This window comes from Coloeus monedula, assembly GCF_965178545.1.
Source record: "Coloeus monedula genome assembly, chromosome: 2".
In the NCBI taxonomy this organism is placed as follows: domain Eukaryota; kingdom Metazoa; phylum Chordata; class Aves; order Passeriformes; family Corvidae; genus Coloeus; species Coloeus monedula.
The window spans coordinates 64,840,588-64,862,015 of NC_138782.1; the positions used below are offsets into that span (position 1 = coordinate 64,840,588).

Consider the following 21,428-nt stretch of genomic DNA (forward strand, 5'->3'; position numbering starts at 1 on the left):
GCTATTTTCTAAATGCTGTTTTTAGAGATTTACACCATTGTCAGAAAGTTATTTTCTGGCTGGGCTTTAGCATACATTATCACAATTAAGCAGTGAGAATAATAGAATCCCTTTGTAATATAGGGACTTCATTCTTCCACTATTTTTTACTTCTTTTAGTTGCAGTACAATTAAATCCAGTAAGAATGTGGTTTCTACCACCCAACCATAATGCTTTTTCTGAAATATGGAATATTTGAGGGAAATACTTACTTTTTCAGCAGCAGTAAAAGAAAAATCAGGGGTAAATATCAAGCTACGTGCTAATAACAATGAAATTCTTTTCTAAAACCTGCAGTTTCCTCACATGTCTCTTATTTTACCTTTTCTGTAGTGTATTGCTCACGTGCAGGACTGTTTATTTGCACTAGCATGCAAGGGTATTCTTGTTCACTGACTGTACCAGCAAGCATACACACAAAGGATTTGTGATGGGTTCAGTTCTGATCTTAATTAGCATAACTTCTCCCAGACACGTCTAGGTGACTGATCCACAAGCTCCTTCGTAATACCATCATTCATTGTGTTCTGTTCCCTACAGTGGAAATGTCCAAACACTCAAGAAAGAAGAGGTCTTTCTTTATGAAATAGGAGGAAATATTGGTAAGAATGGCTTCTGAACAACTTCTTTTGCTAGAATAGGATTCCTTGGCACATTGTCCATGGGTTTCACTGTGGTTGCATTCTTATTCATGTCCCTAGTTCTCCCTGACACTAAGGCAGACAGTTAACCTTGTGGGGAAGGCAGCAGAGATGTTGGTGTGATTATTACATTAGTAGTAACTTATTATCTGTCCCAGAGGAAGTTGGCAGCTGTAACAGATGTTCCTGATATGTATGTACAGTGAATAAGCACGGAAAGTTTGGATACAAAGGTGCTTGAAGTTAATCTTACTCATCTCTTTGTACTGAGGCATAACAAGTGAACTTACAGTCCTTCATGTTCTGCATTTGAGTGTCACTTGCAGGTTCCTTTGGGGGGAAGAAAATGCTCAGTCAGAAAATGACCGTGCGATAAAATTTTCCAGCAGTTAGTCTTTCCTGCTCTGCCTATTCCAGACCCTTTTAATTAAAGGAAATAATAGCAGCTCAACAAAGCTAATGCCAAGGATAATTTTGAACACAGTTCTAAAATTTTCTTTCATGAATGCAAGAGTATTTTTGCATTAGGAATCAGTTTCTAATCACAGTATTTTTCATATGCTCAGGAGAACAAAAAGAGAACTAGAAAGCAGTTCTAGATTGGACTTACATTTATTTTTTCCTTAACTGTGACCTGTTAAACTTATTTATAGTTATAAAATTAAATGCAGTACTTCTGTCCTCTGCAAGTTTAGATTCCGTATGTAAATTGCTAGTTCTACCTTTTTTTTTTTACCTAATGACTATGACAAATAAATTTTTTTGTATGTGTGTCTAAACCAAATGACTTAATTAAAAATAGCACTTCCCTATGTTTTCTGCAACAGATATGTTTTAGTACTTTTACTAAATCTGATGGCAAAAACAAAATAGAAGTTACCAAGATAGCTGGATGCCAGATGAATGTATTATATGTTCTCTTGCATATCTAATATGTACATACATTTCCTATGTCTGTTAAGGCAGGTTGCAATTCCAGATGTAAGACTTTTTTAAAGGAGAGGAATATCTTGTTTATTCTACAGAGGTGTAATCATGCAGGAAAAATTGTTTTGTAACAGAATTCCAGTGAAACTGGAACAACCTACTATTACTTTAAGCATGTGACAGAATTTGCATTTCCCTTGGAGAAAGTGCACGGGTAGTTGCAGATTTGTTTTGTTTTGTTATGATGTAAGTTAGAAAGCTTAGGTGTTTTCTCTGTCAGAATGATTTACTTCCAGAGAATTTCAACTTTAATCAGTCCTTACTAGTCCTTATTAATACTCTCAGTTAAAGTAAGAGGAGCTCCCTGCCTTTAACCTGATGCAGAGTTTTAAGTAAACCAGATAGCCTGACCTTTGCCATCTGTCTCTCTGCCCGATGGGCTTGAGTCATGTAGAGGGAGCCCAAAACAAGAAGACTTGAGGGGCTCATGATAGAAGACTCATATCCTTACACTTATGCTCGTAATTGTCTCAAGCACTATGTTGTGATCCTGTCCCCTAGTAGGTGAATGTCTCCAGACATTTCTTGAGTAGTCAATACACTGTGGGACTTCAGGGCACTGAATGGGACTTCTGCCCCTGCTTTGTCACCAGGACTGGCTGGATAGGGACATTGCAAAGCACTGTCCCCATGCTCTCACTGCCTGAACACACTGCACTGTATGGAGGAGAGGGGTTCAGCAACATGGGCAGTTCTGGTCACAGAGGATTAAAATCTCTAGGATTAAAATTCTAGAGAGAGCAGATGGAGACTGCTCCTGCTTGAGCACAGAGTGTTGCCTTCTTGCCTGCTCTGTGCAGGGAGTTCAAAGAGCTGTCAGACAAACTCAGCTGCAGCATTCCACCTGTGCTTGCCTTCCGTGTCAGGAGTGCAAGTACTGAAAGCATTTGTCTGGCACGAGCCATCCACCCCATCCACTTGCACAGCGGAGTAGAAGAGGGGCTGTGATGTAGAGCTGCAAATGCATGAGATAATGCTTTGCCTGCAGGGGAGTGGGAAGAATGTGCAGATCTTGATAGATCAGCATATGCTATTCTCATCATAGCTACTAGACATAAATTAATTGCCTGTAGTGCACCAAGAATGGTTTACTACTTTCTCCTCCTAGGACAGCAACTATTACAAGTGCAGAACAGCTGACTTAAGAGGAGCAGGATAAGGAGTAACAGCTTCTTAGCAAGGAAAAGCCTTGCACAAACTTAGCATTTAAAAAGGGGAATAACCTGAAATTTTAATTAATATGCAAGTGCGGACATCGTTTTTGGATATAATCATGAGAAGACCAGGACACTGCTCCTTTTTTACTAAACTCCTGCAGAGGCGAACTCCCATCTGCATGGTCTGTGTGAAGAATCTGACCTAGAATGAAGGGGCTACCTAGAGGTAGAACAGCCCCTCCTCTTCTTCCCTCTTCCTCTTGTCCCCTTCCTCCCTAAAGCAGATGGGAAGGTAAGAGCACCTCCAACTTTTCTGTGCGTTGTCCTTTGTTAAACACCACATAGAGACCTTGAAAATGTAAATGGAGTAAAACGGTAACAGGAACTTTGAGAGTTGTTTCCTTTCTCTTTTGTTATTGGTGTAACCACATGTCTTTTCTGTTCTTAGGAGAACGCTGCCTTGATGATGATACCTACATGAAGGACCTATACCAGCTCAACCCAAATGCTGAGTGGGTTATAAAACCTAAGCAGAGCTAAACTCACAACTAATGGCAAAACCTCCAACCTGTGGACTTATGTTGTAAGGCTGAATGTTTCAAAGGGATAGTGTGTCCTTTCAACATTCAACCATTATGTATGTTAATAGAACTTTATCCAGTTAAAAAAAAAAAAAAAAAAAAAAGGTGATGGTGATCCAGCAGTTATAACCAGTAAACTTTCAGTTTTACTTGTGGCAAAATTTTGGAGACAGCGCAGTTTTCCCACTCATGTTTGAAACGAGCATAAGTACCTTATGTATTTTATATATAAGTACCTTAAATGTTTTAATGGCACTAATCTACCTCCCATCTGGTAGGTCTTGTTTAAGAAGAATTTATTTTTCAAACAGGTGTTTAACCTCTTTATATTAGAGATCTACAATCTGTTTGTTACATTTTTGTGTTCATATAGATCTTTTCAATGCTAGTACAATAGAGAACCAAATCCCGATCAGCACTTCTGAATGGTACAGTACTAAAAATACCTAAACCAGTCATATGAATTTCCCAAATAAGTGTGAATTTCACAGAAAAAAACTGCAATGCAATGTATTTTGTCTTTGGAAGTTCTAATTTAAAGTTTGATGAAAACTATTTAAAAGCAACTGTGAAAATGCTTTCTATGCAGCTTTTTTGCTAGATCTTTTAAGTATTTTTTTTTCTTACTCCAGTTGATTGTACTCTTGAGATTATTAAAAAAAAAAGGAAAGAAAAAGCAAAGAAAGGATCACGTGACAAGGTGAGTCTTTTTAAAGCTCACTACTCTTGGCATTGTCGTTTCTGGCATATTGTCATGCACTAGAAAAACCTTTTAGGTTTTTCAGTAGTGATATGCAGCCATGTTACATACACTGATTTCAGGTTTTTTGGACATCTGATATATTGAATTTTGTGAACTGCCAAAACTTTTCAATTACTAGCACACAATAAAAACTTTCAGGAAAAATAAAATAACCGTGGAAGGAAACTGTAGTCTAAATTTCATAGGTAGCAAACCACTAAACCTTTCACTCAAAACCAGTGTAAGGGTCTACTGTGGATATTACCTACCATCAGCTTTGTATCTTGGTCTATCCTGGACGAGGCTAGAAATCAAGTTCTGATTTCCCTCTAAACCACTTCAAAAATTAATAGTCCAACAGAGAACTATTGCAAATCCGTCCCTTTGCAGGGAAGGACTGAAAGCTCCCTGTGGAATTCACTGATAATGAATTATAGACTGACGAGGCTTGTTGCAACACAAAGACCTGTGGCCTGGAGCTCCAGAGTCCCAGTCCCACAGCAACACTTTGGGCTCCCTAGCTTGTGTACCACTTTACAATTTATTTGTAAACTAGCTCAGCTGTGCTCAAGTGCTTACACCTGCGTGCTGACTACCTGAAGTAACTACTGTGAAATTGTATTCTTGGAATGAAATACTTTCTTTCAATGCACACAAAGAATTATATTGACCTCACAGGGAATATTATACATACAATCAAGGACTGAATGACTTTTTTTTTTAAGTGATCAAAGCTGATTAAAGGAATAAAGGACCTTTCTGCTGAGCTTTGGATATGGGCCCTGACTGTGTTGACAAAGTAACCACTGGAACACTCCCTTTTATATACAAGCAGTGAAATAGAACCCTGAAAGGTCATAGAAAAATCAGACCGCTGCTGATTAGTTATCCACAGCATATGAACAATTTTGGGGCCATGTGTATTTATTGTTTCTTAAAGTTGAAGGTTGTCTTCATATGAACAGGAAGCACTGCACTGGATGGTTCTGAAAAGCAGGATGAGTAAAGGAGGAAATTTTTCTAATGTGACTGTACTGCCCTCGATGCTCCATCTAGCTGGGTGTCCCCATGTGGTATAGCACTGTGCCACTGTGGGCAAATCCTCTAAGACAGATCACTTTTGTCTGTAGAACAAACCACACTCCCTGTTCTTCAAATGTAAGGAATATAGTAGCAAAACAGTATAATGCTTAGGTAAACATTTGTGAACCTAATGTAATAAATATAAGGGGTTTTTTTTTGACATGTAATACAAAAATGATGTGTGTTTTCATAATACATTATAGTTCTGTAAAAGATTACTTGTTACTGGAACTCTAGGTGTTATTTTAATCAGGAGCAAAGTGCAGATGATAGGAACAGCTGTTCCTAACAGTTTTGGTACAAAATTGCAACCAGCCTGTGGTTATGATCTCTTAAATAACTTTGTTTTTGGTTTAGTGCCATTATTTTTTTTTAATTTAAAAATGTTCTTTTATAATTAAATGTTGTTTTTTCTGACTTCTTTTCTCATTCGAATTCTTATGTTTGTGCATAAAATATACCCTAATGACACTAAGCTATGATTATTTCAAAATTTCACGTTTTACATCTTTGTAGAGAGCTTGCAGTTTTGTGTATGACAAGAGACATTGATAAGTTAAAGTCTTGCAAAATGAATGCCTGCTGGAAAAGGAAATAACTGGCTAGAAGTTTAGAACTTTGTTGCAGTTGCAATACACCTTTGCTAAATCTGTAATATAGGAATTACTGGGTACATGCAAAGGAACAGGAGACTTCTCAGCGCTGATTGAAAATACTGGCTCTTAATTCCTCATAATTAAGTAATTAAATTAGGGCACAAGTGGGAAGTCCAAAACGAATTCAGGTAAGCCGATAAGAATCTTTTATAATTAAAAAGACAATGCTGCATTAGTTGATTATTTGGGGTAATTTGGCAGGCCACCATTGTTTGAGTGATGACTTGGGAAACATGTATGCAAGGGTTCTTTCACGCAGCTGACAGATTAATGATTTGCAACGCTAAGTGTGCAACCCTGTGCAGGCCGAACAGCAGGGTCTGGGGAGAAGTAGGCATGGGGGAGAAGGTGATGGTCCCTCTTACCACTGCCTGGATGTTGTAGAGCATGTAAGGATGGTTTTGTGCTGAAAAATCCTCTGGTGTATATTGGTGGAGGGATGGGAAAGGTCCACAGTGCTCGTATGGGGGGTATGCACCTTCTCACACTGGCTGTTCTTCTTCAAAGACTGCAGAGTTTGCACTCATTTTCCATAGCCTCCTGTTCTTCCCCACCTTGTGTGAAGCACATGCACCATCCCTGGATATCCATGGGTGCTGGGAGAAAAGGTCTCATCCCAACCGCCTGCCCCTGTGTGAGCAGCAGCGAGGCACGTTTATCTCACATTGCAAGTCAACAGGCAGCATCTGTGAGTGTTCCACTGGGGCTTCAAGAAGACAGTAGGGAGCAGGAAGATGAATGGGTCTGGATGTGTTGGAAATATTGGCTGAATTTCTGTCAGGCCTTTCACTAAGCAGTGGCATGACTGAGATGAATTCAAGGATAAGGAGATGCACTTTTTGGCAGTGAGCCAGCCAGCAAAGAAGGAAACATTTGAGAAAGGCCTGCTTGAAACTTTTCCCAGCCCATTATTTCTTTGTCAGACATTCTTAAAAGCAATGTAACTGTCCAATAAAACACACTCTTTTCCTAAGTATTGAGTTAAATTGCAGCAGCAAGCTAACTCGGCGAAAGATTGCTAAAGAGATTTCCTCAGCATCACACTTAAATGAGTCTTAGGATTAGTACTTTGTTGTGCTTCTATCTTTAAAAGGTTGCAGCCATTCAAAAGGTATAAAAATGTGTATGTGCTAATCTTACAGCAGTATTTATAATAATATTTTTTATGTAGAGCAATGTTTTAGAGATATTCATACCACTGTTTGTGTTTGCACACAGACCACATCTGAGGGAGGTAAGTACCTATCATCCCCGTTTAACAGATGGGAAGTGTTCATAAATGGCTGGCTTGTGGCTAGAAGGGGTGAAATCAATCTGATTTATAGAAACCAAATATGATCCTCCAAAAATTGCTTTAAAAATCTGCCATATTGCCAGTAACAGCAGTATAGCAATCACGAATATATCTTCAGGGGATTCTTTTAATAAATACAATGCTGTAGTTTTTAGCCTGGTTTCCAAAGGAAATTTATCTGGAGTAATCTTGCTACCTTGTGTGTGTCTTCCCCTAATTACTTTTGAGTCTGTTGGCAGACTTCAGTAATTTTTGGCAAATGCAGTGGGAGGGAAGGCATGTGTCAAAAAATAATTCAGCTTCTATGGGCTTCATAAAACTAGGTAGTAGGAGTCCTTGGTTGAATGGGGAGATGACAGCATAAGCTCCACTTTCATTTAGGCACCAGAACAGAAGTGTGAGAGAAACCATACACATGCTCTGGCCATGGAGGAAGGCTGTGCTTGGAGCTCACAGCCAGCCAGTGGGATTTGGCATCAGGCCTTTGGAGGCCTGAGAAAGCACTTGCTTGTGTTGCTGCCTGCTTTCTGAATCTTCTTTGTTGACATGATGTGTGTGATTGTTGCTGAAGCTGCAGTTGTTCTCCTGGGCTGGCTTTTGGGGTGCAGCCTCTCTGCAGTTTCTGGTTCGTACAACTCATGCCCATACCCTCCCTGCGGACTGAACGCCTTTCCACCTGAGCCGTACCCACAGCTGAAGGCATTGGTGCAGGTGAGGAGGTGGGTAGAAGTATCTCTCCTCACTCTGCTTATCGGGCTCTTGGGAATTACCTTCATAATCAGATCTAAAACTGGGTGGTATCAAAGGACTGCCTTCACTTGCAGGTTTTAAACCATCGTGGGACTACAACTTGCCATTCATGAATCATATGGGAATGGTGGTGGCTCAAAAGCCCCGCAGGTATTATTACTCCTTGACTGTCCATTTTGGGGTGACTGAAAGGATCCTTCCTTCTCCCTATGGCACGGTAAAACCAGTAACTAATGCTCATTTGCATTGAGCCACAGTCTCTCTGTTTTACCTATCGAATGAGCTTTGCCCTCTGTAATGCGGCTACTCCTGAAAACAAATTGTCTCGGTTCCCGTGAGCAGTTTGCTCACATGCTGTGTCGCTAGATCAGGTCCTGCAGGGCAGTCAGTTCTGTGCTTCTTTCCAGTGGGACTCCCTGTGCCTTCCGAGCGGTGACACCGCCACCTGGTTATCCACACACGGGGATGTGCGTTTGCCGTCCGCCGTCATTCACCGCCTGCCCGGGACAAACGGAGGGTCAGTCCTACAGCACTCGCTTCTCTATTCCGTGTCCTCGTGGGCAGAAATCCCTGGAAGCTGCCACGGGAGGCTGTGGCTCGGTGTCTTGGCCCGGCCCCGCCGCGCTTTGCCCGTGTTTTCACTGCCGGGGCGGCGGCAGGTGGCGGTGCGGGGCCGCGCTCCGCCCCGCTCCGCTCCGTTCCATGGGGAGGTGACAGCCGAAGCTTCGCTTTTCTTTAGGCACCGGAACAGAAGCGTGGGAGAAGCGTAAACATGCTCTGACGGTGGAGGAAGGCTGTACTTGGAGCTCACAGCCAGCCGGCGGGATTTGGTGTCAGGGCGTTTGGAGGCTTGTTTGGAGAAGTGGTCACCGTGTGTTCCTGTCTGCTTTCGTGCCATCCATCCTGGAAGCTGCACCAAGTCATGTGTTTAATTTAATGCATGTTCTCATGCCTGTGGCTGCTGATGCAGTACATAACTCATGTATCTGAGATGGTGCAGCAGGCAAGTTCAACTTCGATGTCCAGTTCTCTGGACACAGTGAAACTGTGAATATAGAAAGCTTTGCACAGCATAAAATCACAGGCTTGAGTGTGTTACTGGGTATCCCTTGCTCTTTATCAAGATGCAGATGTACAACACACTCCAAATGATCCAGAATAAATGAAGGAACACATAATTGCTTGGAAACATCTGAGGTTCCAAACTCTGAGCTGTGTTGGATTAGCAATTGGAAAATGGTTTCTTGTTTATTCACTTTCCCCCCTAGTCTCAGAAGAATTTTTTGTTTTAAATCTTGCTGCCTTCTGATTTTTGACTTAGCTGAAGTTTGTAGTGTGTCTTACCTAATTTAGTTGTCTTGATTATGTTATAATATGTTCCCCCGTTGGCTCTGTTAGTTGTAAGGCAAATGAGCTTCTGAGCCCTTATTCTGGATGTTCCTCCTCTGCTACAGTCTGCCAGAAGCTGTCTTTATTCATAACTCTCCTTCAGTCTGTGCAAAGAGAGTTTCTTCCAGCAGGAACCTGGGTAGGTGAAGTGAGGCTGTCCTGGGGCTTTGCATGGCTGTGAAAGACACAGCAGTGTCCATTGCAGTATTCCTGTCAGCCTGCTGTGCATCGGCCTCATTCGGTGCAGTGTTTTGCTTCCATAACAGCAAAATCTTAGGATGCGGCCCAGTGATATCCATTTGGAATACTGTTGGTCTTGAAAGAAGCAGGTTTTTCTGGGTTATGATAAGGCTGAAACCTTATTGTGCAACCTCGGAGTACTGGCAAAAATACCTGCTGGTGCTTTTAAAGTGCCATTGTGAACTGGAAAAAAAAAAAAAAAAAGAGGTTTTTCTTCTCATTGTGTTTAGCAATGAGAGAACAGACAATTCTGACATAGTTAGGAGTTCAGTTATGTTTTTGAAAAAAAGTAGATCAGAAAACATACTATACAGATACCTTTTTAATGGTTCAGTTTTTTCTACCAAGATGATATGTTTTTATTTTTTGTAGATCTCTGCTGAGAGGTTATCCTGATTTTCCTTACACTTTTGCTAGATGGTAGAAGGGAATGTGAGAGAATGACCCTGTTGATAGTTTGAGGTTTTTACTGAATAAAAGTTTTATTGTTAAAGTATTGTAAGATAATGATGGGCCAGTATGTTATCATGAAATGGGAGTACTTCAGAAGAGGATTTTTGTTTATTCCAGTTCCTTCCAAGTTGAGAAAATGTGACAGCCAAGTCTGTAGACCAAATATGTCTGTCATTCCATGCAGAGCTGTTTCACCACAGGTCTTCTAGGAAGAATCAGAAGAGAATACCCACATTCCCCACTATGGAATGAGGAGATGATCTCCTGTAGGTGGTGTTGCCGGCACTCAAAGGCAGGCATGAGAACAGCGTGAGGCTGAGCAGGGATTTTTCCTTCTCCTTTTTTCTTTTTAAATTGGCCAATTTTTCTCTTTGCATGCTGCTGTTGTTGGGAATAATGAAAATTATTGTAAAAGCTCAGCATAAATAAGTTTTTTCTGTACAACCATAATGTGAGTGTTTGGGGTTTATGAATGGAATACACAGGATTGCAATACTCTGCTCTGAATTTTTTCCAAAGAATTTCTAAGTTGCTTATATCAAATCCCCTTGGATCATTATAAAAAGGAATTGAGGAAGTACAGAAATACTTGCTAAACCAGTGATAAACTGTTGGTAAAGCTAGGAACAAACTTCTTTTAAAAATTTTTTCTGCCAATACACCTGTGGCTGTGGCACAAGTGTTCTAAAAACACTTGGTTCTGGGAAAAAATAATTAGTGCATAACCTGTACAACTAAACTGCATAATTAGATATGCTGATGATGACAGAACTGGGATCCCAGGTCAGTCTATTAGACACTGTCTTACAAATCAGCATGCTGGTGAGATGTCCTTAAGCTTGCAAAATAACTTCCTGAAGATTCCTTGCAAAGTGTGAGCAGTCCTCTTTAGAGTAGCTATTCTTAACTTGCCTATACCTTTACCTTTAGGTAATTTTAGCCCTCCTACTCTTTTAGAAAGCCCTTTAGCATTATTTGAGCAGTCAGTAAAAAAATCCACCCTTATGGTGTTTCCGTCTATGCCAGTGTGCTTCACCTACTTTATGTACAGAGGAAAAGGCCAGAAATAATATTCATCTATGTAACCCCAGAAGGCAGAGCTGTTCCAAACAAGTATGCTTTAAAGAGGAGCTGGTTTCTCGAGGGATGGTCCAAAAGGTGTTCCTGAGCACGGGGATTCTCTCGGTCTGTGTGCAGGAGTGTTTGCTGCTGGAAGCTGTCTGTACGCTGTGTTGAAGGATGACCCACTGCTTCTCCAGCATTGTTGAGCGAGTGTGAAGTGACTGCCTATTTTTGGGGAGAAATGACCTCATCCATGCCATTAGCAGAATTGGCAGAGTGATTAGCACTGGCTGCTTCAGCATGATGTCATTGGACTTGGAAAGCTTCGTTGAAGTTTCAGCTTGTGTGTAGGCGTGCGCTTTGACTTGGCATCTCACCCTCTCATCTCTGAATCAAAGTTGGAGTTTTCCAGCAGAGCCTGTAGGTTGTACGAATGACTGCATCTGGCCAGATTGAAGGTCTGATTAGTTTTGTTACCTGCCTCTCTGTGATGGTGGTCAAGAGTGGATGTTTGAGGAAGGACTGAAGCACAGAAGAACATAATTCCCTAGTATATTTTCTTGGTTAGCTTGTCACTTTCCTGGGTTCAGTAGCCATTACAGAATCACTGAATATCTTGACTTGGAGGGGATCCACTAGGATGATCAAAGTCCAACTCCTGGCACTGCACAGGACAGCCCCAGGAATCGCACCATGTGCTTGAGGTTTACTGAGGTAATGAGGTTTAATGAGGTATACTTCCACTAATTTTCATAATTGCTTTTGGATCCCTATAAAGTCATGCCATTCACTACATCCTATGGGAGTAGATTTCACAGTGTAACTGAATTGCCCCTTTGGCAGGGATTTCTTTGCTCAAGGAGCAACCCTACAGGTTTACGTTTGCCATGCTACTTATGGTTTCACAGATCTTCTTGATTGTCCTCTCCTCTGGTCAAAGAGTAGCAGCTATTTTTATTGTCCTGTGTTTGGAAGCCATTGCTGAACTTTGGTCATTTTTGTTGCCCCCTGTACCTTTTCTTACTCTGTTCTGTCTTCTCAGGTAAGGGGAAATCAGAAACATACCTTGCACTCACATCTTACCAGGAGGTGGAACAGTAATTTTGTTTTTCTCTTTACCTTGATGAATTCTGATACTTGTTTGGTTTGGATTTTTTTTTTTGATTTTTTGCTATTTTAATCACTGAGTGAACATTTTCATAGTTATTAAAGCAGTCTTCTTTCATGTCCAGTGGTAGTTCAGTTTCAATCACTTTGAATGCAGTATGAGAATTTTTTTTATTTTCTCAGTTGCTCTCTACTTAACACTGAATTTCGTCTGCCATTTTTTCTCCAGTCATGAGGTCACCAGTATCATGAGGTCTGTCTAAAGCTCTCTGCAGCTTTTTTCTTTAAAGCATTCAATAATTCAGTGTCAGTAACCTAGCCTATCAGTTCGTTGAGATCACTTGAGATCAGGTGTATGTTGAACAGTGTGGGCCCAAAGTGCTACACTGGTGACCTGCCTGCAATGAGACTGTGCATTCTTTCCTTTTCTTTCTTGTCTTTTAAACTTGTTTATCTGTGTGAACTTCCTTTCCCTTTCCCTTTCCCTTTCCCTTTCCCTTTCCCTTTCCCTTTCCCTTTCCCTTTCCTTTTTTTATTTTTTGTGTCTTCCTTATGCACATGCTTATAAAATTCCTCAAAAACTCTCCAATAGGTTCATGAGTCATGACTTTATAAAAGAATTGTGTTATCTTCAGTAAGGGGTTATTACAGTTAACAATTCCGTTGTGTCATAATTGATCTCTGTTTAATTTGTGGGTGAAGGCCATCTGGTGCTGGTAATTAGCCAGTGTTATTTTTCTCAATTTGTGTTACAACGTTTTACTGAAATTCAGTGTGAGATAACTCCTCTAGAGGCACTCCTAAAGAGGTAATATATAAACACAGAATGGCTTTGGTCAGAAGGGACCTTAAACATTATCTAGTTCCAACCATCCTGTCAAGGGCAGGGATGTCACTCATTAGATCAGGTTGCTCTGAGCCCCATCCAACCTGATTTTGAACATTTCCAGGGATGGGGCATCTCTAACTTCTCTAGTCAACCTGTTCCAGTGTGTCACCACCCTCACAGGCAAGAATTTCTTCCTAACATCTAATCTAAACCTGCCTTCTTTCCATTTAAAGCCATTACCCTTTGCCCTATCACTGTCTGTGCATATAAAAAGTTCCTCTACCTCCTTTTTATAAGCCCCCTTAGGTATTGGAAAGCCTCAATAAGGTCTCCCTGGAGCCTCCTCTTCTTCGGGCAGAACAGCCCCAGCTCTCTCAGCCTGTCTTCATTGGAGACATCCTTCAGCTCTCTGATCATTTGTGTCACTCCTCTGGACTCACTCCAACAGGTCCATGTCCTTCCTGTGCCTGGGACCCGAGCTGGATGCAGCACTCCAGGTGGGGTCCCACCAGAGCAGTGGGGCAGAATCCTTTCCCTTGCCTTGCTGGCCACACTGCTTTGGATGCAGCCCAGGACACAACTGACTTTCTGGGCTCCAAGTGCACACTGTTGTAGATGATGCAACAGTGTGAAAGATAGATGCAGAAAATTAATTTCATTTTTCTGTTGTGGTCTCTTCTTCGGTAACTCCATTTACATGTTAATTGTTGGTCCTATGAATTTCTGTCAGACCTCCTACTACTGAGAAAAACGTAACTGGTTTTATGCCAGTTTAATAAGTTGTTCCTCAAAAGCTCTTCTTTGGCTGCTGTGTGCTCACTATAATCTTATATCAAATATGACAGTGAGTGTCTGGGTTTGGTTTCATTTTTAAATTTTTTTAATGTATTTCCTAGGTGGACATGTCTTTAAATTGTCAAGGAATTCATTCTTTTGTTAGAATGATTGAATAACAAAAGGGTTAAATATATTAATTCAGTTAGCCTTCATTATAGTGTTTTTGCCTCTTGCAAACACTTTAACAGTTGACTTATACCTTTGGAGTTTATTTTTTTAAATATCTGGGGTTTTTTCCCTTTACATTTAGTCTCAGTTACAGAAAATGCAATTGTGGGAAGGTACTGTTGCTGCTCCTGCAGTTTGGCATCTCTGGGGAATAGCAGAATGAATCTCTGCAGCATTTGGAACCAGATCCTGCACATTCCTCAGAACCAAGTCAGGAATTGCTTTGTCTCTTGTGCATTTTCTGAGTAATTGCTCTGCAAGGCAATTATTTATGTGTTCCAATGTGTAGCTTCATATCTTATACAGTGCCTAAGTGTAGGGATAGTTGGCACCCTGATTGTTCAGCTTGCAGCCTCTGACCTCCAAGCCTCTTTCAGGACATGACTCTCGCTGCTGTGCTCATGGCTGGTCCCATGTACCACACTCTTCTTCTCTCTCTGCCTAGAACTTGAGTCCAATGACATCTGTGGTTTTCATATGGAATCTGTTGTTTCTCAGTGCATGCATGTCTCACTCCCTTGCGTATGGAATTTTTATCTATTACTGTTCGGCTGCCTATTGGTCCCTACTTCCAGGTGTTCAATATACCTGTCACAGTGGTATCCTTCATCAAATCCATGTGTGTGTGTATGCATGTGTGTATATGTTAAGACTTCTAATAATCTTTATAGAGTGCATCTCTACCCCTGTGTTCATCTCAGCTTGCTCAAAGAGATTGGCTTTTTGGTCTGTGTGCATGTCTCGCTTGGCCACAGGGCAGAAAATTATGTGAGTAACAGTCGTGCAGATGTCTGCATGGGAAACCTTTTACCTTTGGATCGACTTCCATCATCATTTTGCTTTATGTGATGTCCAGCAGATCTATTCAGTTACTTCCTCTCCTTCACTGTATTGTGACTGTGGCTTGTTCATGATGGGAGGGGCTGCAATTGTGGTAACTGTGTATTATTAGCATTCAGCTGAAGATCTCTCTGAGCACTTCAGGTGGATTCTCATTTTCTAGCACCTGGATAGAAATAAAGCTGTTGTGACACACAGGCTGCTGCTGCTTATCTAAATTTATTGGTCTTGGGCAAGTTGAGCCAGGGAAGTTGCTGGTGCTGAGACTGTTGGATTGCCCTGGAGCCAAGCTTCATTCCTAGCCCGGCCTCGACAGACTCCTGAGGCCCTTGAGGAATCACTGTTACTTCTGGCCCCTGAGCTGTGCCTCAGCTGCTTTTCTCTCTTTTGCAGTATACAAGGTATTTGTTTTGGGGCTGATGGCATTTTGGATATTGTTTGTAGGCTCAGCTGTGTTGGCCTGCTCCTTTGCACTGTTATAGTACATAGCATACAGTGAGGGGAGTTAAAGAGTGTCCAGATCCCTGTTAAGTTTGCCTTTGAATGCAAATGCCTCTACTGCTACTAAAAATATATATACATAAATTTTGCTTCAGCTGTATCAGTGCAGCTTTAAGACCCTTCTATTCTCTTCTAATACCTTCCCTGTACTGCGCTGCTCAAAGGATCTGATTGCCACATGTGGGCAGCTCTGCTTTTCTTTGCCTTTTAACTATTTTGCTTTTAAGCTTTGCTGCCAATCTCTGTTGGGCTCCTTGATGGAGTAGCTCCCACTTCACAAAAGCACATCAATTCTCTCCTGGAATTCAGGTAAAGAGAAAGGGTCTGGGACTCTGACATTGTTGCAGCCTAACAGTTTAGTGTCATGGTGTGCTTATCTGTGCTCTCTAAATAGCATTTTATAACCATTTATCATGGTTAACAAAGTACATTATTTTGGTTTTCTTTCCCTCCCCCCAGCTGCACACTCATGGTGACTCTGGAGGTGGAGGTTTTTCTGTCTTCAAGGCTATATTGGAAGTGCCAGTGTGAGTTTTGAAGCACTCACTCCTCTCACTCCAGTTCATATTCAGGGCCCCAGGTCACATTTGAAACTGCAGAAAAACTTCCCACCATCCCTTCCCCTACCAAGAGGCTCTTGCTTAACATCCAAATGAACAAGAGTGAAGCAAATGCTTGCTTTCTGACTGCTTTTTAAGAAGAGCAAGTGTCTCTGGAGAGTCAGTGGTGTGCCCAGGAGGGTCAGTACTGTGTCCCTCCAGGGTGTGTGTTTTGATGGGGTACCTTAAGGCAGCATTTCAGAAACTGAGTCTCTATTGGACTGTTGGCTTTCTTGTGAAGGTTTTGCTCTGACACTGGTCCTCTGTTTCTTCACAATTTAATTATTAATTACTACTTGAAAAAAACCTGTCTTGATGGAATGCAACACCCTCTCTTCATGAACTGTTCGAAACCTGAAGTAGTATTTCTTTGTGTAGAAGAGTGTATTTTCTTTTCCAGCTGATTCTTTTTTCTATCTTCTCCTTCCACCCCCTTTGTTGTGTTCCAGTCCATCCATGTTGTTTCAGCATCCCAATGACCTTGAAGGCAGCCACGCCATGTGAAAGGAGGAAGGGCAGCTGTTGTAATTCCTCAGTTAAGCTGCTACAGACATTCAGTATATTCAGGGACTGCGAACCATCAGCAGTCCTTTGCCTTTAAGCTTTGTCTCTTCATTCTCCTAAATGATCATCCAAAGAGCTGCTTAGAAATGTTAAACAACTGCTGTAATTACCCAGTCTTTCTTAAATCCTTTTTCATCTGTGTCACACTTCCCACAGACGCCATTCGTTTCTCAATGAAACAGCATAGGCACAAATGAACTCTTCTTGTGCTATTAATTTATTTCTCCTCTGACCTTCTGTAACGCTTTTAAGTATTTACGGTGTCAGGAATGCCTTGGCTCACTGGTTTCAGTATGGCTTTTATCTGCTTTTGGCTTCATTTAGTTTAATTGGTCCCCTATCAATGCACCTCTGGCAAGGGTGTGTGAGAACAAGGAAAAGGTAGTTTTTAGTCTTGGACAGAGATACTAATCTCAGAAGGTATGGTAATGGCCAGGTCTTCAGTACAGAGCCCTAGTTTTACCCTTTAGTTTAGTGTAGAAATATGGTTTAACTGGGAGATGTGCAGCAATTCCAGAAGACTAAGGGCAATTTGATACGAAGTTCAAAGAGAACTTTTAAATCTATTTAAAATACTATTTCTAAAGTAGAGAGCTCTGCAAATTTGCCCTAACAGAGCATTTCCTTGTGTCTCTTCTCTCAGGAATAGATTGTTGTTACTCCCCTTCAGAATGTCTTCAGAGTGTAGCCAGCTGCCTGTGGAAAAAGAAAAAAAAACCAACAAAAAAACCTCCAGAAAAAGTTGGCTGATCTTGTATCAGAAGAGCAGAAAACATGACGTAAGCAGAATTATTCAGTCTAGTTGTCTCTGGGGCCTCACTGAAGTTTATTAAGGAACAGAAGGGCCAGTTCTAACTTCTATGGGCTAAATTTTCTTAAGGATTTGGTACATTATGAACTATCCTCTTAATACTGGATGTGTCACACTGGAAATTTGGTTCTGAGTGTGTGGTTTGTCCCTGTTTTCCCCAAAACCGTGATCCCACACACTCATTAAACAGTGACACCTAAACAGTGAGAGACCAGTTGGCAAGCAGTCAATTAATTCTTCTTTGTAGCAATCGACATATAGTAAATAGTACCTTTTCTTTTTCTCTCCTTGTATGTAGCAAATTATTTGGCATAATTTGTTATAACATTTTCACAAAAAACTTTAAACTTTTTATTCATTTGCTTTTATAGTTTTCATGTGGAAAATACTTCCTTTTTGTATTGTGTTGGAGTGTCTTTGGGAGCTGGAGGCAACTAACTGGTCAAGCAATTTCCAAACATAGACACTTGAGCACATTTTTAAATGGTTACTTTCTCAAAATTTCCGTGTCCTTGTTTGGATTTCACATTCCAGCAGAATCTGTTAAAAGCAAATCAAACCAAAGCCACCTGTATTGAACAAATACCAATAGTACCTTGCAGTGCAGAAGTGTGCCGTTTGAATAGCCTGCATGGCAGAGTGAGCTTCTTGTTTTCTTTGCTCAGCATTGTAGAAAATGAGATTATGTCTCGGTTCTGTAGGTCCGAAAAAGATTTAAACAAAGATTTATGCGGTGAAATGTAATCCAAAATGAAGTAACCCCATTCTTTGTTTTATTACATGGGCAGAAGGGAACATTCAGTGAAACTGAGCACTGTGAAATCAATATCAATCAAAATGAGAATTTGGACGTTTATATAAATAACAAGGCTCTGATGATGTAGCAAGGGTAGGAAAATTTGAACTTGCTCATTACGTGGTTTGGACTGAATGTTAGTTTGTTCAGCTGGAAGTGATAGCAGGCTGACATTGGACCTTGTTTGCTTTGAGCTGAACAAGATCAGCTTCTCTGTGCATCTCTGAAGAGGTGGAGGTTTGGTGTAGTTTGTTCTGTTGAGAAGGGGCTCTCCCTGCTCTCTCTGGGCCCCACAGATGCACCAGGCTGGCAGAAACAACTAAGAAGGAAGTGGTTTTGGACAAAAGCTTTGGGCATAATGAAAACAGCTGGGAAAGGTGCATATAGGTTTTCATCTGTTTTTATAAACACTCTTATGTTATATGTGTGTTCCGATGAGAATAGCCCTTTTCTGAAAACATGAAGATTTTTTTTTTACATAATTTCCATATCTTGGGAAAAAATGGGAGCAAGGCCAGTCTGTGAGAAATTCTGCTGTGTTGAAAGTGTGCTGTGTTGAAGCTTCAAAAGAGAGCCCCTTCTCCTTGCTCAATTGGTATGAGCTATTCTGCAGTGGCCAGAGGCATGACTGAGTTGGGTCATCCATGGGGACCCATGAGTCCTTGTCAGCCTTTTGCAGTGTCCTTAAACCTAACATGGATATGTCAGTGGCTGCCTTCTATGTCTGTCTGTAGAGGGAGCCTGACTGAAAGTGACAATTCCTGTGTCCTAATGAGCTGCTGATATCTCACAGCCCAATGAGCTGATAGAAATTATAAACTGTATTGGCAGTGGTGACAGGGGAAACATTAGATCTTCTGGAGTAACATGACCTGGGGGCAGTCTTTGTAGGGCTCTTGAGCTGTTGGTCTTGGAGGAGTTGCAGAGGGCTGGTGGAGGCATGAACTGCCAAACTCTCAAAGTTATGGTAGAGATGGAGTCAGCATCCGCTACTTGGCACATTGTAGGATTTGCAGATTAAGGGGAAATATTCTGCTCCCCATCCCCCCCTCCGCCAATGGTGGAGCAGTGCTATTTATCAGGATACCTCAGAAGGGAAAATCAATCAAGCCCTCCAATAATAATGGTATCTTGTAACAACATGATCAGTCAGTTCTTACTTCTGCAGACAGTAGCAGCAATATGCATGAAAGGAGGGAGATTTATGAAATGCACACTGCATAGAGCTATGTTGCATATTAGTTAACACTTCCAGATCTTCATCATTAGGCTGGATCAAGCAGCAATAATATAGATGATGCCATCAATAACGTCCTTTCTACCAGTGACACATGGTCTTGCTGCAATTGTAGTTCAGGGTGGGTTGAATTACAGATTTCTCATCATGAAAGAGTTGAGATGCAGATTGAGACCCAAAACCTCTTTCTGCAAAGATTCCCAGACATTAGCTTTCTTAAAAATGAATACAAAAGAGTTAGAGAACTACATTTGTTCAGGCTTTTAACATTTCTCTCATGAATACAGTATTTGCCAATGTCTGCCAACTCTGCACCCTTCATGGCCCTTTCAGATCCTAAGGAAAAAAAGATTTTCTTAGGAAAGTAAGAAAAAAAATTCTATTCAAGTATTTGGAACTCATTCACGCAAGGATTTGCCATTGCTTTAAAGAGATGAAAGCTGTGCTAGCCTTTAGTTCTGCAGCTGAGATGGCCTGACTTACAGCAGGGAACAGAGACTGCATAGTTCCAATTTTTTTGTTAATATGGAGGTTCTCTCACCTGATGTCATTGAACACCAGAGTGAAAATCAGCCACAGAACATCTTACAGAAGGAGTGTCAGTAAAAGGTGCTTCTGAGATGATATTAAGTGGAATTACTTAGATTTAAAAGTATACTGTAAGTCAAAGCCATTGAGGAGGCTCTACAGCATTCAAATTGTTTTCCTTTTCTTCTCGATGTAGTCGATGCTATCCTGTCAGTCTCTGTGGGTGTGGATCTGTAGAGAAGTTTGTAATAATTCTTACTTTCCAGCTGACAATCTGGTATGTTTATGGTACAACACTGAAGAGAGACAGATAACCCTATTTGCTGCTCTATATGTTTATTCTATTTTAGCAATGAAATATGCAGTGTACAAATATATAAAGATTTCTAGTAGCATCTGGCAGTTTCCAAAAATTGGGTAGGGAGACAGTTGGAAAAGAGTATAATCAAATTGTTTGTACATCTGGAGCATTTAATCTTTTTTTACTCCACAAAAATGTTCCTGTCCTTCTTATCCTGTCACATAGTTATTTCTATAGTTAGAAATATAAAGTATACTGCAGTGAGTTTTATTTCAGTAGTATCTTACCACTCTGATTTTTCATGTGCTTGTAATGCAACTCTCTCCACAGTGTCTTTACATGATTTCATGGTAAGATGGCAAGAAGTTTTTGTCTTCTGGCCACCATTCAAGTGAAGTTTGCGATGTACTAAAAACAAAATTATTTTCACTTGCTGAAAGTCACTTCTAGAATAAAAAGTATTAGAATATATAAAAGAAGCATTGAGAAGATACTGCTTACAGACTACTTGCTAGTTTGTTTTCTGCTGGTGAAAGAGATGGATCTTGCTTGGTTTTTTAAAATGCATTTATAGTGCTTTTAGCAGCAGTAGCAGTAATAAAAGAGCCACTACTCATTACTACCTTGTCAGGCAGAACAACTTTCTTTCTCGTTAGAAAATAATTTAATTCTCTTTTACCTAAAATAACTGCCTGTGAGGACTAATGAATTGTTCAAAACTTTCACTCCTGCACATATATAACCCAGAAAATAGTTTGTTCTTTTCCATTATTATTTTCTTGGTTCTAAGTACCCCTTCCACTGGGCTTGTGAGAATATTTTGCAGTCTGTTTGCAAAAATATTGGAGAAATATACCTAATATGATGATATTAATGCAAACTGACATGCACAGAAATTTATGTCAGAAAAATGAAGCAGGGGACCTTGCTGTAGGGTTATATGGCAAGCAAATCTATCTTTCAAACTGTGGCTGAATTTGCAAAGTGTGAGTGGTAATTAAAGTTGGCTGACTTGGTCCCCAAAGCAGGGCACCTCAGAAGGACTTGGGTTTTCAGCAGAGCAGGGCTCAGATGAGTGTGCTTTTTCACTGTTTTTTGACACCTCTTGCTGTGTCCCAAGCTGAGCTTCTAGAGGCAGTCACAGTCATTAGCTGTTTATGAAAAGCCTTACCCAGTCTTGGATGCATGAATGAAACCACTCTAGATGTGCAGAATTGTGTTTCTTTGGTGACAGA

General features: G+C 40.8%; 1 protein-coding gene across 1 annotated transcript in view; it reads left to right on the top strand.

Moving 5' to 3' along the window:
* ARHGAP18 (Rho GTPase activating protein 18) overlaps positions 1 to 5,642 on the top strand; it is a 68,807-nt gene extending 63,165 nt beyond the window's left edge. The window contains exons 14-15 of the mRNA XM_082302106.1: positions 581 to 642; positions 3,274 to 5,642. Of these exons, the coding sequence (XP_082158232.1) occupies positions 581 to 642; positions 3,274 to 3,365 (154 nt within the window). The 3' untranslated portion in view covers positions 3,366 to 5,642. The remainder of the gene's footprint in view (positions 1 to 580; positions 643 to 3,273) is intronic.
* Positions 5,643 to 21,428: the final 15,786 nt, after the last annotated feature.